Genomic DNA, 16,656 nt, shown 5'->3' on the forward strand with positions numbered 1-16,656 from the left:
CTTATTATTTTCTGGTTTGGGTTTCTTTTTTTCTTTTTTTCTTTTTTTTTTTTTTAATAGCTATCCTATTTGGTATGAAGTGGTAGCTCATTGTGGTCTGATTTGCATTTCCCTAATGATATGTTGAGCATCTTTTCATGTACTTATTAGCCATCTGTTATCTTCTTCAGAGAAATGTGTATTCAAGTCTTGTGACCATATTTTTAATTGAGTTTTTGGGGTTTTGTTGTGTTATAAGAGTTTTTAATATATTCTGGGTATTAATCCATTTTCAGGTGTATGATTGCAGATATTTTCTCTCATTCTGTGGGCTGCTTTTTCACTGTGTTGATACATTTTCTTCAAGCTCTGTTTTTAATACACATATCTTTTGTTTAAAAATAAAAATTAGTGCCTTAGAGATGGCACATATCTATACTGAAATATGAATAGATTTTAAGTGTAGGTACTCAATTTTCATATTGAAATTAAATATGGACTTAAGGGAATCAATGTAACCACTATGTAAGTTAAAAAAGAGAATATTATCAGCACCCCAGGAACCCTTGCTCTACCCAATTTTGTCCTGGTTCCTCCCTGTCTTCATCTCCTACTTCATTTCCTTTATTATCCTAGCTCATTCTAGCCATTCTAGTCACATTGCTGTTCTTCTAACACCAGGCACACTCTTACCTCAGAGCTTCTGATAGAGTATTCCCTCTATGTGGAATGCTTTGCTACCCACCATTCCTTTAGCTCATAAAAAGATTGGTCACATGATCCTGGTTGACATAAGTGGATAATTATCACAGATTATAGTACTAAGTAAGCTCTTGGAACACTGAAAAAATAAAATTTTAAAAAATCCCATATGATTCAAATTGAAAAAAAAAATCCATTAAAAAAAAAAGTAATATAGCACTCTTCACCCATCCCTTCCACCAACCCTACATCCACAAAGCTTACTCCCTTGCCTTCTGTGCAGCAAAAATGGCTGCCCTTTCTATAGTCATAGCACATTGTTTTGGTGTCATATCCAAGAGTTGCCAAATCCAATGCCATGAAGCTTTTCTACTATGTTTTCTTCTTAGAATTTTATAGCTTTAGTACTTACATTTAGGTCTTTGATCCATTTTGTGTTAATTTTTGTTAATGGTGTAAGGAATTCAAATTAACTATTTTGCATTTGGATATCCAGGTTTCCCGGCTTCATTTGTTGGCCAGATTATCCTTTCTCCCATTGAATGGTCTGAACATCTTTTTTTTTTTTTTTTTTTCTTAAGATTTTATTTATTTGGGACGCCTGGTTAAGCCACTGCCTTCGGCTCAGGCCATGATCCCAGAGTCCTGGGATCAAGTCCCATGTTGGGCTTATTGCTCAGCGGGGAGCTTGCTTCTTTCTCTACCTCTGCCTGCCACTCTGTCTGCTTTGTGCTCCTCTCTCTCTTTCTGACAAATAAATAAACAAAATCTTAAAAAAAAAAAAGATTTTATTTTTGAGACAGAGCATGCGGGCAAGTGAGGGGGAGGTAAAGGGGAAGGGAGTGGGACAAGCAGACTCTGAGCAAAGCATGGAGCCTGACACCAGGCTAGATCTCAGGATCCCAAGACCATGACCTGAGCCAAAACCAAGAGTCGGGGGCTTACCCAACTGAGCTACTCAGGTGCCTCTGGTCTTAGAATCTTTGTTGAAAACTACTGATCATGCATGTAAGAGTTTATTTCTGGGCTATCTATATATTCCATTGGTCTATATATTTGTCTTTATGCCACTATCACACTGTTGATTATGTAGCTTTGAAGTGAATTTTTAAATTGGGACATGTAAGTTCTCTAACTTTGTTCTTATTTTTCAGTAGCAAATATTTTAGATTAACATTAAATAATAATAACAATAAAATAATGTTAATTAGAATATAAAAAGTAAGTTTTTATGTAAGACCCATCTTAGGAAGGATTACATAGAATCCAACTAGGATGATAGAATTATGCAGATTTTTCCCCTATTTCTAAACTTCCAATTTTATATGTATTTTGATGCTATGAATATACATATTAATAACATAAAATATGAAAATATAAATTATGGAAATAATTATCATTTATATAATAGGAAAATGATATATAAATACATGTTAGGGTTATTTAGCCTTTAAAAAAGTGGGTGTGGGCTCCAAAACTGTTAGAACTTGTACAGGAATTCAGTAAAGTGTCAGGATATAAAATCAATGCACAGAAATCAGTTGCATTTCTATACAGCAACAGCAAGACAGAAGAAAGAGAAATTAAGGAGTCAATCCCATTTACAGTTGCACCCAAAGCCATAAGATACCTAGGAATAAACCTAACCAAAGAGGCAAAGAATCTATACTCAGAAAACTAAAGTACTCATGAAAGAAATTGAGGAAGACACAAAGAAATGGAAAAATGTTCCATGCTCATGGATTGGAAAAACAAATATTGAGAAAATATCTATACTACCTAAACCAATCTACACATTTAATGCAATCCTTATCAAAATCCCTTCCACTTTTTTCAAAGAGATGGAACAAATAGTCCTAAAATTTATGTAGAACCAGAAAAGACCTCGAATAGCCAAAGGAATATTGAACAAGAAAGCCAAAGTTGGTGGTATCACAATTCCAGACTTCAATCTCTATTACAAAGCTGTCATCATCAAAACAGTATGGTACTGGCACAAAAAAAGACACATGGATCAATGGAACAGAATAGAGAGCCCAGAAATAGACCCTCAACTCTATGGTCAACTAATCTTCTACAAAGCAGGAAGGAATGTCCAATGGAAAAAAGACAGTCTCTTCAACAAATGTTGTTGGGAAAATTGGACAGCCACATGCAGAAAAATGTAACTGGGCCATTTCCTTACCCCACACACAAAAATAGCCTCAAAATGGATGAAAGACCTCAGTGTGATACAGGAATCCATCAAAATTTTGAGAAAAACACAGGCAGCAACCTCTTTGACCTCAGCCACAGCAACTTCTTCCTAGAAACGTTGCCAAAAGCAAGGGAAGCAAGGGCAAAAATGAACTATTTGGAATTCATCAAGATCAAAAGCTTTTGCACAAGAAAGAATACAGTCAATGAAACCGAAAGACAACTGAGAGAATGGGAGAAGATACTCACAAATGACATATCAGATAAAGGGCTAGTATCCAAAAATCTATAAAGAACTTATCCAACTCAACACCCAAAGAACAAATAATCCCATCAAGAAATGGGCAGAAGACATAAACAGACATTTCTGCAAAGAAGACATCCAGATGGCCAACAGACACATGAAAAAGTGCTCCATGTCACTCGGCATCAGGGAGATACAAATCAAAACCACAATGAGATATCACCTCACACCAATCAGAATGGCTCAGATTAACAAGTCAGGAAATGATAGATGTTGGCGAGGATGCGGAGAAAGGGGAACCCTCCTACACTCTTGGTGGGAATGCAAGTTGGTGCAACCACTCTGGAAAACAGCATGGAGATTCCTCAAAAAGCTGAAAATAGAGCTACCCTATGACCCAGCAGTTGCACTACTGGTTATTTACCCTAAAGATACAAACGTAATGATCTGAAGGGACACGTGCTCCCGAATGTTTATAGCAGCAATGTCCATAATAGCCAAACTATGGAAAGAACCTCGATATCCATCAACAGATGAATGGATGAAGAAGATGTGGTATCAATGGAATACTATGCAGCCATCAAAAGAAATGAAATCTTGCCATTTGCGACGATGTGGATGGAACTACAAGGTATTGCAAAATACGTCAATCAGAGAAAGACAACTATCATGTGATCGCTCTGATAGGAGGAAGCGGAGATGCAATGTGGGGGGTTTGGGGGGTAAGAAAAGAATAAATGAAACAAGATGGGATCTGGAGGGAGACAAACCATAAGAGACTCTTAACCTCACAAAACAAACAGGTTTGCTGGGGGGAGGGTGATCGGGAGAGGGTGGTGTGGTTATGGACATTGGGGAGGGTATATGCTATGGTAAGTGCTGTGAAATGTGTAAACCTGGAGATTCACAGACCCGTACCCCTGGGGATAAAAATATATGTTTATTAAAAAATTTAAAAATTAATTAAAAAAAAAAGTGGGTGTGGGGCGCTTGGGTGGCTCAGTCTTTAAGCGTCTGCCTTCAGCTCAGGTCATGATCCCAGGATTGTGGGATCAAGCCCTGCACTCGGCTCCCTCCTGGGTGAGGAGCCTGCTTCTTCTCCCACTTCCCCACTTGTGTTCTTTCTCTTGCTGTGTCTGTCAAATGAATAAATAAAATCTTTTAAAAAAATAATAAATTAACAAAGTGGGTGAGAAGTCATTCTCTGTAAATTATCTTTGTTCTCCCCTTTTTAGTGCCATAGTAAGTAATTCTATAATCAATTCCTAGTGTTTTTTATATATTGTATATAGCTAATGCGTATGGTTTCAGTAGCTTTCTTAATATGATTAAAGTCTTGGGCTTATTATTTAAATATCCTCCCAGATAATTTTTCAAACTCCTTTTTTATAAAGTCATTTCAAAACCTTGTAAATATGTTTGGAATTCATTAGGAATAGAACAGAAATGTTTTATATTATAGGTAGACAAGCCTATAATGATAAATTGAAGGATATTTTTGTACACATTTATGGCAATGACACAATTTTTCATATCTTCAATGGAGAATTTTTTACTTTTTGCATATGGCATCATCTTCCAGTTTTATTTAATTCTAGTTGAGAGCTCCTGGAGCTTTCGGTTTCAACCAGAAGGGATTTGGGTAACCAGAAATAGCAGAAATGATCACATAGAACGTTTTCTCAAAATTGATGTTTTTGAGCATTTTTTTATATCTGTAAAACTTAATCAGTATTGTTTGGGTTACCTGGGCTTGTAAAGATAATTTTGGTTGTCATATACTTTAACTTTTAAATACAAAGTCATCACTTTTCCTTTTAACATCAGTTTTAGTGGTCCTTAATCATTTTTACCATGTTCCAAGCACTAATCCTGCCCTAATTATCATGGCAGCATTTTTTAAAAAGATTTATTTATTTATTTGAGAGAGAGAGAGCGAGTGAGAGAGCACATGAGTGGTGGGAGGGGCAGAGGGAAAGAATCCTCAAGCAGATACCCTGCTGAGCGCAGAGCCTGACTCATTATGGAAAGTGGGGAGGGTCCTTGATCTCATGACCCATGAGATCATGACCTGAGCCAAAACTGAGACCTGGAGGGACACTCAACCAGCTGAGCCACCTAGGTGCCCCTCTAGCACCATTTTAATTTATTACACAGTTTCCATACTTCCCTCACTCTCATGAACTTTGTCTTTCTTCTTTTTTCCATGATTTCTTTTCCTAGCTTTTCATAAACTCTGCTAATCCTTCAAGATATGGTTCATAGATTGCCCTCTCCATTTACATCGATGCCCAAGCACCACCCCCCATCAGTCAGGCACTATTGAATACCTACAGTGTGCCAGGCATTATTTTAGGAACTAGAGTTATTATTTTGCACGTGATTATTTTCTTGTTCTAACCGTGTACTACTGTCAATTATAATTGGATTATGTTAGGTTGGTTTTCTGTTTGTTTTACCTCTTAAGGATATCGCAGATTCCTGGAGATCAGTGCTATATTTGACATTTCTTTTATATCCTCCTCAGTTTTTCTTTATTATTCTGCATGCTAGAAACATTTACTAAGTATTTGAAAAAAAAATTTTTTTCCTTCATTTCAGGAGTGGCAATATGTACAGTCAAAAGGTTGCTTTTTCTTAGAAGAAGATGGTGAAATCATTAGTCATCAATATAGGATGCAAATAGCTCAGAGATCCATGGTTTATCTAACAATTAAACCATTAAACCTGAGTCAAGTTGAAGGCAAGTTTTAAGTTTTTCATGTATTTTTAAAATCTCAATTTATGCCCTCTTTGAAAATATTTATGTAGATATTTGGAAGCCTTAGTAAAGAAAATAATCTACCTAAGAAACATAGTTACATATACTTCAAGAAAGAATTCGTTTATATTTGGACTATGTTATCATATTTTGCAAAGTATTTAAGTTGTTTTTTGTTATGTTTAAAGCATGTTATATTTTAATTCATTTAAAAGCAGAACAAAGTGTACACTGGTTTCCTCATGACATAGAATTAGCTTTATTTACTAATTTTTAGCTTTTCCATTTGTGAATTTTTAAAATTCATATGTTTAAGAGAAGTTTTATAGGAACATAATTTGTGCCAATATGAGCTGCAAACAACCTTTATTAATCTTTGCATTCATGGTAATATTGTTTTTTTGTATTTAAATGTTAGGTACAAATTAATCTCCTAGTGTCTGAAATGGTTATTGTATTTTTAATTAGTGAAAATGTCTATAAGGGTACTTTCCCTAGATATCCTTTTAATGTTGATTATTCTAAATATCAATTTTTATTTTTATTTTATTATGTTTACATAATAAGAAAATACTTACTTTATAACTAGATGAATCTTCCCCATTCTGTTCTTTTTTCTTCCTAAGGTAGAGATTATAAAAGTTTTTACTGTGTATCTTATGAGATACTTAAAACATTTGGTGGTTGATGCTTTTAAGTGACAATTACAATTATCACTTTTTTAGATAAAAGTATCAAGATAGGCCTGCATATTCAATGCAGATGTTAATTCTCCATATTCTTATGAAGGAGATCCTTTATTCAATAATTTATCAGTTACCAATTGAGGGCTTTATATATCAAATATCATTTTAGGTGTTTAGGATACATAAGAGTACATGTACAACAACAACAGAGTACAAAAAAGACAAAACTTCTTGCCCTTATGAACTTACATTCTAGTGGGGGAAACTAATAATAAATAATAAACATAATAAATAGTAAATGGTAGGGCATATTAGAAAGTGACAAGTCCTATGGGAAAATAGAGAGGGATAAGGCATTGTGAAACCTGAGGGAATATGAGTTGCCATTGAAATGGAGTGGTTAGTGTATACTTCATTAAGAAGCTGACCTTTGAGCAAAGACTTTGAAAGAGGTGTAACAATTATCAACTGCTATATAACAAATTACCCCAAAACTCAGTGGCTTAAAACAATTAAATAGTTATTCACTAGTAAGCAGGTTTGCTAAATAGTTATTTTGTTTTGAGCTGTGCTTTGTTTTTTTCTGTAGGACTCACTCATGCATCTGTGATCAGCTGCAGGTTAGGTCATTGCTGGCTTTACTGGTCTTGGCTAGTCTCTGTGAGGTCTCAGCTGGGACAACTGGACTCTGCCCCATTTAATCTCTTACCTTCTAGTGAGTTAGCCTGGACTTGTTCTCTTCATGTAACAGGGATCTCAAAGAAAAAGCAGAAGCACTTAGGGCTTCCTGAGGCTTTTGCTACATTCTGTTGTTCACAGCAGGTTATAAGCAAGTCCAGATTTATAACATAGAGAACTAGACTTTTCTCTTGTTGGAGGAGCTGCAAAGTTGCATTGTAATGTGCTGTGAATATAGAGAGGGCAGCCATTTCTGCTGTCTTCCACAGAAGGCAAGGGAGTAAGTTTTCTGGATATAGGGCTGGTGGAAAGGATGGGTGAAGAGTGGTAGGTGGCCAAGCGTTCCACATAGAGGGGATACTCTAATCAGATGCTCTGAGGTGAGAGTGTGACTGGTGTTAGAAGAATAGCAAGGTCACTAGAATGGCTAGAATGAGCTAGGAGAATGAAGGAATAAAGCAGGAGATGAAGACAGGGAGGAACCAGGACAAAATGGGGTAGAAATGATTTTGTTTGTTGGTTTGTTTTTGCCATAATAAAGACTCGGGCTTCTGAGAGAAATGAGGAATATTAGGAGGATTTTTCCCGTGGCTGCCCTCATGATTTTTTCTTTATCTTTAATTTACAACTGTTTGAATATATGTCTAGGTACTTTTGTTTTTCTCGTTGATGCTGTTATTGTGGAGTGTGTTTATATTTATTCTGCTTGGATTTTTGACTTACTGTCTTTCATTATTTTTAGAAAAATTTTCCACTTTTATTTCTTCAAATATTTCTTCTGCTCTTTCTTTTCTTTTTCCATTTATATGGTGCCTGACATCTAGTCTGCCATGCTGCACTACAGATAGGCCAGTGCTTGTATCTCCTCTCTTCCTGGAAGGGTGTGCCTTTTCTTGGATTTCATACTACTTGGTTACCCTGGGACCTCAGCTCTGATGAGTTAAAGGAATAAGAAATTATGATTTATGTACTGTTTCTTATTGTTAGGGTAGGAGCAACATTAATCCAACTCTCAACTCCATGAGAGGATTTTGAGTAGAGATCATACATAACCTGACATATTTTAACAAAAGCAGTCAGGTTGCTATATTGGAAATAGATTGAAGGGTACCCAAGTGCATGTAAGGGGTCCAGCTATGATGCTATTATAGACTTATAGGAAGGTACTGCTGATGCTTTGAATCAGAAATGTAGAAGTGATAAGAAGTGGGTATCCTGGATATATTTTGAAGGCTAAACCACAGGATTTCCTGAAGACTGGCTATCATATGCAGGAGAAGAAAAAAGTTAAAGATGATTTCAAGATTTTTGGCTTGATTGGAAGTAGAGCAACTGGAGGATGAATTACTATTTACTGAGACTGAGAAAGAATATAGATGGACAGTTGCTTTTTTTTAAGGGGTTGGAGAAGGTCAGTTTTAGACATAGAAGTTCAAGTGGAAATGTCAAATAGGCAGTTGATTATATGGGTCTAAAGTTCAAAGAAAAGGTTCCAGTTGAAGATGTAAATTATGGAGTTGCCAGCACATAGGTGGGGTCTAACATCTTTTCCCCCAGTGCCTTTCCATAGGTAAGCTAGTGCTTGAATCTCATCTCTTGGAAAGGGTTTGTTTTTCCTTGGATTTCAGGCCTTGCAACCTCAGCTTTCTGATAAATTTAAGAAAAGTTCTGATTTTTAGAAAGTAAGTATAGACAATATTTCTAGCAAGGTCCCTGTATATAGTTATAGATGCTGTGATGTTTCTATATAAAAAAGGGTTATGTATTTCTATATAAAAACAGGTTATGTATTTCTTTTTTTTAAATTTTTTTTTATTTTTTTTTTTAAAGATTTTATTTATTTATTTGAGATTAGGCAGAGAGGCAGGCAGAGAGAGAGAGAGAGGAGGAAGCAGGCTCCTGCTGAGCAGAGAGCCCGATGCGGGACTCTATCCCAGGACCCCGAGATCATGACCTGAGCTGAAGGCAGCGGCTTAACCCACTGAGCCACCCAGGCGCCCAGGTTATGTATTTCTTTAAAAAAAATATCCAAAGGGGAAAGAAACCACCAGCTTCTATTTACATAGGAAAGAGTAAGTAGTAATTGCTTATTTTAAGATGTTTGGGTTTTTTGTTTCTAGGAAAACCATCCCCTTGGATATCAGTTGATACTGCCTTATATATTCTTAAGGAAAATGAGAGTCAAGCAAATCTACAACTCATGTGTTTTACTGAACTACGAAATAGAGAAGTATACATATTTATTTCCTAATGTTTAATTTGAAAATAAAATATGATCTCAAGTTTGGGGAAAATAGTAGTTTTTCTATATTTGTTTTTAATTTTTGTATCTTCCCCTCCAGTTAGGGTATATACAGTACTTAAGCACTATGCATATTATTGATCTCATTAATTGTGTTGGATGTTTTCTTGTTTGCTGAGATTAAGAGCTAAGGATTGATTAGTAGTCTTGGCTTCATAACTTATAAGTTGTATGACATTTTACTTCACTTTCTTCTTCTCTAAATGCCCAGATGACTCACATGTGAACATTTTTTTTTTATATGCAATGAAAATTATTGATGCCAGTGGATTTTTTCCCTAAATACAAGCAATTCAAGACTTTGGAAAAGTTGCTTTAGATGTTTGTCTTTCTTATAATCCTACTGCAAAAAAGAAAAACTTCAAGATTACTATCCTCAGGCTTGACTCATGGGTTCAAAAATAGATTGATCTGAAGGAATGCTTTTAAATGATTTTATATGTTGCCTGTGGGGTTGTTCTGATCTTTCCTAATTATATATTTACTCAGAGGCCAAATATGTGAGGCAGATACATAAATGTGGCTATTTATTTTATGAGGACTACAAAATACATCTGCTACACAACAACAGGAATAATACTATTCAAGGGCTTACTGCAGTATCATATTTAATCTTTATATAGGTCCAGCGGCAGACAAACATTTCCCTGATGGAATGTTGTATAAAAGTCTTTATTGTAGGCTTCCTAACAGGCAAGAATAGTTATAGGCAAGAAACAAATAAAATGATAGAAGCTAATGTTTTGATGAAACTCTTCTTCAGAACTGACTACAAAGTTAAGTTCAAGATAAAGCATTGTCTAAAACAATAGCTTTTCCCATTTTGTTTTGGATAAAATTGCTTTCTTATGATATTGCATGTATAAAAATGTTAGTACATAGCAAGCCTGTAATAAACTTTGAATGAGTTTCTATTTACCTTTTTACTATATCGGCTTCTGTTTCTCTGTAATGTGTCATATTTACAAAAGATTTTTAGCTTTAGTTTTAGTTTCACAATTTTCTTTAAGCAAAGTTTTGTGCCCATGAAAGACTTTCCATTTGCCATCCACCGTGGCAGCTCAAGGTTATATGTGGAGATAGGGAAATTCTCAGGATAACATGTATTAGGAAACAGCAGGAACTGCTTCTCACTCCTAGATATCAGCCTAAATCTGACCAGTTTATAAGATTATGGTTTCCCAAGGAGGGATTTGGTCAATCTTTAGGCTTCAAAATGACCTGACCCTAGTTTTACTGGATTACTTTTGTATCGAGATAGAATGTTGTTACTTTAGAATGATTATGGTTCTGCTGACTTGTGAGAGCAGAAATAGGGCTGATCCCAGAATTCATATAAGCAACTTTATTTTGTGTATGAGTCCCCAGGATGATCTAAAATACATCTGCATTTTGGAAGTTTTTGGATACAATCCTGGGTAGAATTCCCTAAGGCGATTCTGTGCTGAAGGGCAAATAGCTGTTTGCTTGCTATTATACACCATGAGAAATGCTTAATGTATTTGACAGAGATAACCCCTAGGTTTTAAAAGTAGCCGTTTGGTTCCAGAACACACCTAGAAGTTCCATAGAGAGATGTCATTATACTTTCTTTTATGAAACAGAAGAATAAAATGTTTCCCATACAAATGTCCTGGCACTCATAAATATACTGTGATGGAAAAGAATTTTGTGTAAGGTAGGTTTATCTGGGATTCTACCATCTTGTTTTATAGTCCATATTATATAAATGATAGTAGAATTCCAGTGCTTCTGTCTACATAATTACACTCTTACAAATGTGGCTAGTTCATATAAATAGTGAACTCTTGAAATATTTTTAATTTCGGTAATTGAAATCTAATTTACAAATCACATATTTTTGTTTCGAATATTTTATTTTGAATCAAACTAGGGAATTGTGACTGAAAAATTATTCTAAGATCTCTGCTTTCTGTTGAAGATATTTGCATCACAAACATTTTTTAAGATTAGTGAGGAAGATTGAGAAATTATGTAACTTCTTACTACTATACTGTTAGGCATTTGTTTTTAAAATATATTATGAACTACATCTAATGGTCTTGTGCCAGGGCTACCATTAACAAAAAGGTTTTTTTAATATTTTATTTATTTATTTGACAGAGAAAGACACAGTGAGAGAGGGAACAGAAGCAGAGGGAGTGGGAGAGGGAGAAGCAGGCTTCCTGCCCAGCAGGGACCCTGATGTGGGGCTCAATCATAACCTGAGCTGGAGGCAGGCATTTAACAACTAAGCCACCCAGGCTCCCCCATAAAAAGATTTTGAAGCCTGTAAAAGATTAACAGAAGCATAATAGAGTTGGTGAATATTGATAAATTAACTTTTAACACTTCTCTTTCAGAAGAAAGATCAAAAGTTAGTAAGATTCATGGTGGTTGTTGTTTTCTAATTCTTTTGAGAAAAGGTGTTTGGGTGGACTGGAGAACTAGGACCTGGAATTTATTGGTTAATTCCTTCCACAACTGGCTGTAGGCTGAAGAAAGAAATAAAACCAATAACTGAAGAGGCCCAACTTGTGTATAGAGATGAAACAGGGGAATTATCTCTTACAAAAGAATTTAGGTAAGTTTTGTTTATTAAGGCTAGAACTATAACATCTAAACAGGTTATAGATCAATAGCCTGTCTTCCATCCTTTCCTTTGGCCAGCCAACACCCCTAGATTCGAATTCAGTAACTCAACTCACTCACTGGGCATTTGAAAATGATTTTCCATTCACAGATCTGGGATTGCCTTTCATTTCTGGGTTGCATTTAGCAAGTCAACTTTAGTTGCCTTTCATTTCTGGGTTGCATTTAGCAAGTCAACTTTAGTCACACATCTACAGATTTCTACCTGACTAGGTAGGCACTGCCTTGGAAATAGATCCTGCTAGTTGCTCTGTTAATTTAGATAACTATCAAATATGAAATCCAAATATTTAGGTGGCTCTCTCATCCCCTAGATAGATATAATAACATTAGGTAGAAGAAGAAGAGAGTAGATTGGAGAAAGGGGAAGAAAAGGAGGGTATTACTATTCATTAAGGTCCTACTATGTGTTGAGATACTATGGTTGTTTCAGAAGCTTGTTTATCTCAAGTAGACTTAGTAAGAAATATATCTGGGTACATTTAGTTTTAAAAAATTGTTTAATGCCGGGCGCCTGGGTGGCTCAGTGGGTTAAGCCGCTGCCTTCGGCTCAGGTCATGATCTCAGGGTCCTGGGATCGAGTCCCGCATCGGGCTCTCTGCTCAGCAGGGAGCCTGCTTCCTTCTCTCTCTCTCTGCCTGCCTCTCAGTGTACTTGTAATTTCTCTCTGTCAAATAAATAAATAAAATCTTTAAAAAAAAAAATTGTTTAATGCCTTGATATTACTTCATTTTAGTCTAGTTGTCTTGAAGACAAATAATTTCTTATTTTTGTAATTTTAGGTCAACTTTATTAGATATATTTGAAGTAATTGATTTAGATGGAAATGGTCTTCTAAGCCTTGAAGAATATAATTTTTTTGAATTGAGAACAAGTGGTGAGAAATGTGATGAAGATGCTTGGGCTGTCTGCCGTGGTAAGCACTTGTCTTTTTCCTTTTTTTTTTTTTTTAAGATTTTATTTATTTATGTGAGAGAGAGAGAGTATACAAGTAAGAGGAGGGAGAGGGACAAGCAGACTTTGTTCTGAACACCAAACCTAATGTGGAGCTTGATCCTGTGACCCTGAGATCATGACATGAGCCGAAATTAAGTCAGCCACTTAACTGACTGAGCCACCCTGGTACCCTGCACTTTCCTTTTTCTTAGTGGATACATAAAAATATGTAGTGTCTTTTCATTCTTAAGAAGTAAAATGTTAAACTTCTCCATAGAATATTATTAGGGCAATTAGGACAGTTAAAAAGTAATAGCTTTGAGGGGTGCCTGGGTGGCTTAGTCAGTTAAGCTTCTACTTTTGGCTCAGGTCATGATCCCAGGGTCCTGGGATAGAGCCCCACATTGGGCTCCCTGCTCAGAGGAGATCCTGGTTCTTCCTCTCCCTCTGCCTGCCCTTACTCCCCATACTCATGCTCATGCTCTCCCTCTCTCTCTAATAAGTAAAATCTCTCTTTTTTTTTAAAGTAGTAACATTGTTTGTAGACCATAAAAACATAAACATTTATTTTCCTTAGGTTGATAGTTGGTATAGTATTTAAGTTAAAATATCAATTACTTAAATATAATTTCATTTTTAGCCTATGCTCTTTGGAGCTTAGAATGGAAAAAAATTTTGTCCCAGCTCTTGATAATAATGGGACTGAAGTGGTTGAGAGCCCTGAATTGTGCCCAGGACAGGGCATCAAAGAACTAACAGGCTAGAGTTTTACTAAAAATTAAGCAGTTTCCAGAAAGTTCTTTTTTTTTTTTTTTAAGATTTTATTTATTTATTTGAGAGAGAGAGAGACAAGATAGCAAGAGAGAGAAGATGAGCAAAGAGGAGAGGGAGAAGCAGTCTCCCCATTGAACAGGGGGGAGAAAGTACATCCTTGGAGGTATGGACACCAAAAATACCAAGGTAGGCAAAGAAAAATACTGAGGATGAGACAAATTCTGTTATCTCTTAGGAGAAGTCTGGGAAGAGAGGAGGACTTACATATTTAAGCCAAGGACTGAAAGATCAAAGGGGAAAACCAAAAAGCCATAGCCAGCTATAGATCACTGAATAAGAAAACCAGAATGCATTCAGAAGACAGATTAGCTCACATATTGGTGTCACTGGGGTAGTAATGTGTCCTACTCCTTTGGTTCTTAAGATGGTTTAAGGTTGGCAAAGTCAGTGAGCCAGGTGGGATTCTTATAAATCTGTCTATCTAAACAGCAAATAAAGTAGAAATATTATTAATAGAAAGATTTTCAAAAAAAATATTTATTTTTTTTTCTGTGAAGACTTTATTTGACAGAGAGATAGAGTCAGAGAGCACAAGCAGAGGGAATGGCAGAGGAAGAGGAAGAATCAGGCTCCCCACTGAGCAGGGAGCCCCAACTGCAGGGCTTGATCCCAAGATGCTGAGTTCAGGACCTGATCTAAAGGCAGATGCTCAGCCATCTGAGCCACTCAGGCGTCCCACATAAATATATCTTTTTAACTGGAAGTTTATGTAATATAATCAGGAACAAGAAATACATGTTGGTTTATACTATTAAACTTTGAATAACAAGATTGATAATACACAGAATAGTTTTAGGAAGATATAATCATCTTGCAACTTTAATGATACAATCTTTTGATTATTGTTGGCACTAGAGCACATTCAATAAGAGTGAATCATAATTAGAATTTTCTTAGGGTAAAGTTTTTGATGAATAAAATTTTAGTTTCATAATTGGGGGAGCCTAGCTGGCTAAGTCAGTTAAACATCTGACTCTTGATCTCAGTTCAGGTCTTTGTCTTAGGGTCACGAGCTCAGGCCCTGCTTGAAGCCTCCTTAAAAAATAATAATAATAGGGGTGCCTGGGTGGCTCAGTGGGTTAAGCCTCTGCCTTCGGCTTAGGTTATGATCCCAGGGTCCTGGGATGAGCCCCACCTTAGGCTCTCTGCTCAGCAGGGATCCTGCTTCCTCCTCCCTCTCTGCCTGCCTCTCTGCCTACTTGTAATCTTTGTCTGTCAAATAAATAAATAAAATCTTTTAAAAAATAATAATAATTTAATTGGTAGAATGATAGTTAACATTTTTTTTTTTAAAGATTTTTTTTATTTATTTATTTGTCAGAGAGAGAGCGAGCGAGAGCGAGCACAGGCAGACAGAGTGGAAGGCAGAGTCAGAGGGAGAAGCAGGCTCCCCGCGGAGCAAGGAGCCCGATGTGGGACTCGATCCCAGGACGCTGGGATCATGACCTGAGCCGAAGGCAGCTGCTTAACCAACTGAGCCACCCAGGCGTCCCATAGTTAACATTTTTTTGAAAATTTACCATATACCAGTTGGAAGTACTTCTTTTTTTTTTTTTTTAAGAGAAGTGGGGGGTGGGGCAGAGGGAGGAGGAGAGATAATCTTAAGCAGGCTCCACACCCAGCACAGAACCCATTGCAGGGCTCAACCTAACAACCGATGATATCATGATCTGAGGTGAGATCATGACCTGAGCCAAAATCAAGAGTCAGATGCTTTACCAACTGAGCCACCCAGGTGCCCCCAGTTGGAAATACTTCTATACATCAACTCTCTGAGGTATATCCTATTATTTCTTATTTTATAAATAAGGAAAACAGAATCAAAGACAGTAAGTCATCTGATCAAACAGCAAGAAAATTTCACAGCTGAGTTTCTCATCCAGGCAATTAAATACCACAACCTTAAATCCCCTGCTATAAAAAAAGTCCCCAAGTCTGGTTGACTTAAAAAATGATTTAGAGGGGATTCTCCTTCACCAGTGTTAATAATACTGAAAAGAATTAGGCTTTTTAAGTTCTAAAAATTTTTGTTTTTCTAATCATACATAATATTAATTTTATCTATCCTCCTTGATAATATGAATCTGTGTTATTTATCTGTAAGATAATAAACTTTTTAAACTTAAAAGTACCTTTATTTTTATTATTTTTTAATAGACTTTATTTTTAGAGTAGTTTTAGGTTTATAGTAAGGATTCACTAGATCTCTCATATATTCTTTTTCCACCCTCTATGAATTTCTCCTACTTTTAACATCTTGCATTACTTTGATACAATTGTTAGAATTGATGAACCAATACTAATGCATTTTTACTAACTAAAATCCATAGCTTATATTAGGGTTATATTGTACTGTACAGTTCTCTGGATTTTAGCAAATATATAATGTCATGTACCTGCCATTTATAGTATCATACAGAGTAATTTCATTGCCTTAAAAATCCCTTGTGTTCTAGCTACTCATGTATCTATTCATCCCTTCAAACCCCTGGCAAAACCACTGATCTTTTTACTGTCTCTACAGTTTTGCCTCTTCCAGAGTGCCTTGTTGGAGTATCATATAGTATGTAGCCTTTACAGACTGGCTTCTTTCACTTAGCAGATGTATTTAGATTTCTTTTTTTGACTTGACAGCTCAGCGCTTAGCGCTAAGTAATAATTCTATTGTATGAAGGTACTATAGTTT

The 16,656-nt window shown here is 36.0% G+C and overlaps 1 protein-coding gene across 3 annotated transcripts in view; it reads left to right on the top strand.

Annotated features, from left to right (window-relative positions):
• The window catches only part of EFCAB7 (EF-hand calcium binding domain 7), a 50,989-nt gene that overhangs the window by 19,683 nt on the left and 14,650 nt on the right, over nt 1-16,656 (top strand). For 2 of the 3 annotated variants that reach the window (XM_059374978.1, XM_059374979.1), the window contains exons 7-10: nt 5,723-5,864; nt 9,367-9,476; nt 11,975-12,132; nt 12,983-13,116. In XM_059374978.1, the coding sequence (XP_059230961.1) occupies nt 5,723-5,864; nt 9,367-9,476; nt 11,975-12,132; nt 12,983-13,116 (544 nt within the window). The remainder of the gene's footprint in view (nt 1-5,722; nt 5,865-9,366; nt 9,477-11,974; nt 12,133-12,982; nt 13,117-16,656) is intronic. The other variant, XM_059374980.1, reaches the window with a different exon arrangement.

The sequence above is a fragment of the Mustela nigripes genome, chromosome 14 (genome assembly GCF_022355385.1).
Source record: "Mustela nigripes isolate SB6536 chromosome 14, MUSNIG.SB6536, whole genome shotgun sequence".
In the NCBI taxonomy this organism is placed as follows: Eukaryota; Metazoa; Chordata; class Mammalia; order Carnivora; family Mustelidae; genus Mustela; species Mustela nigripes.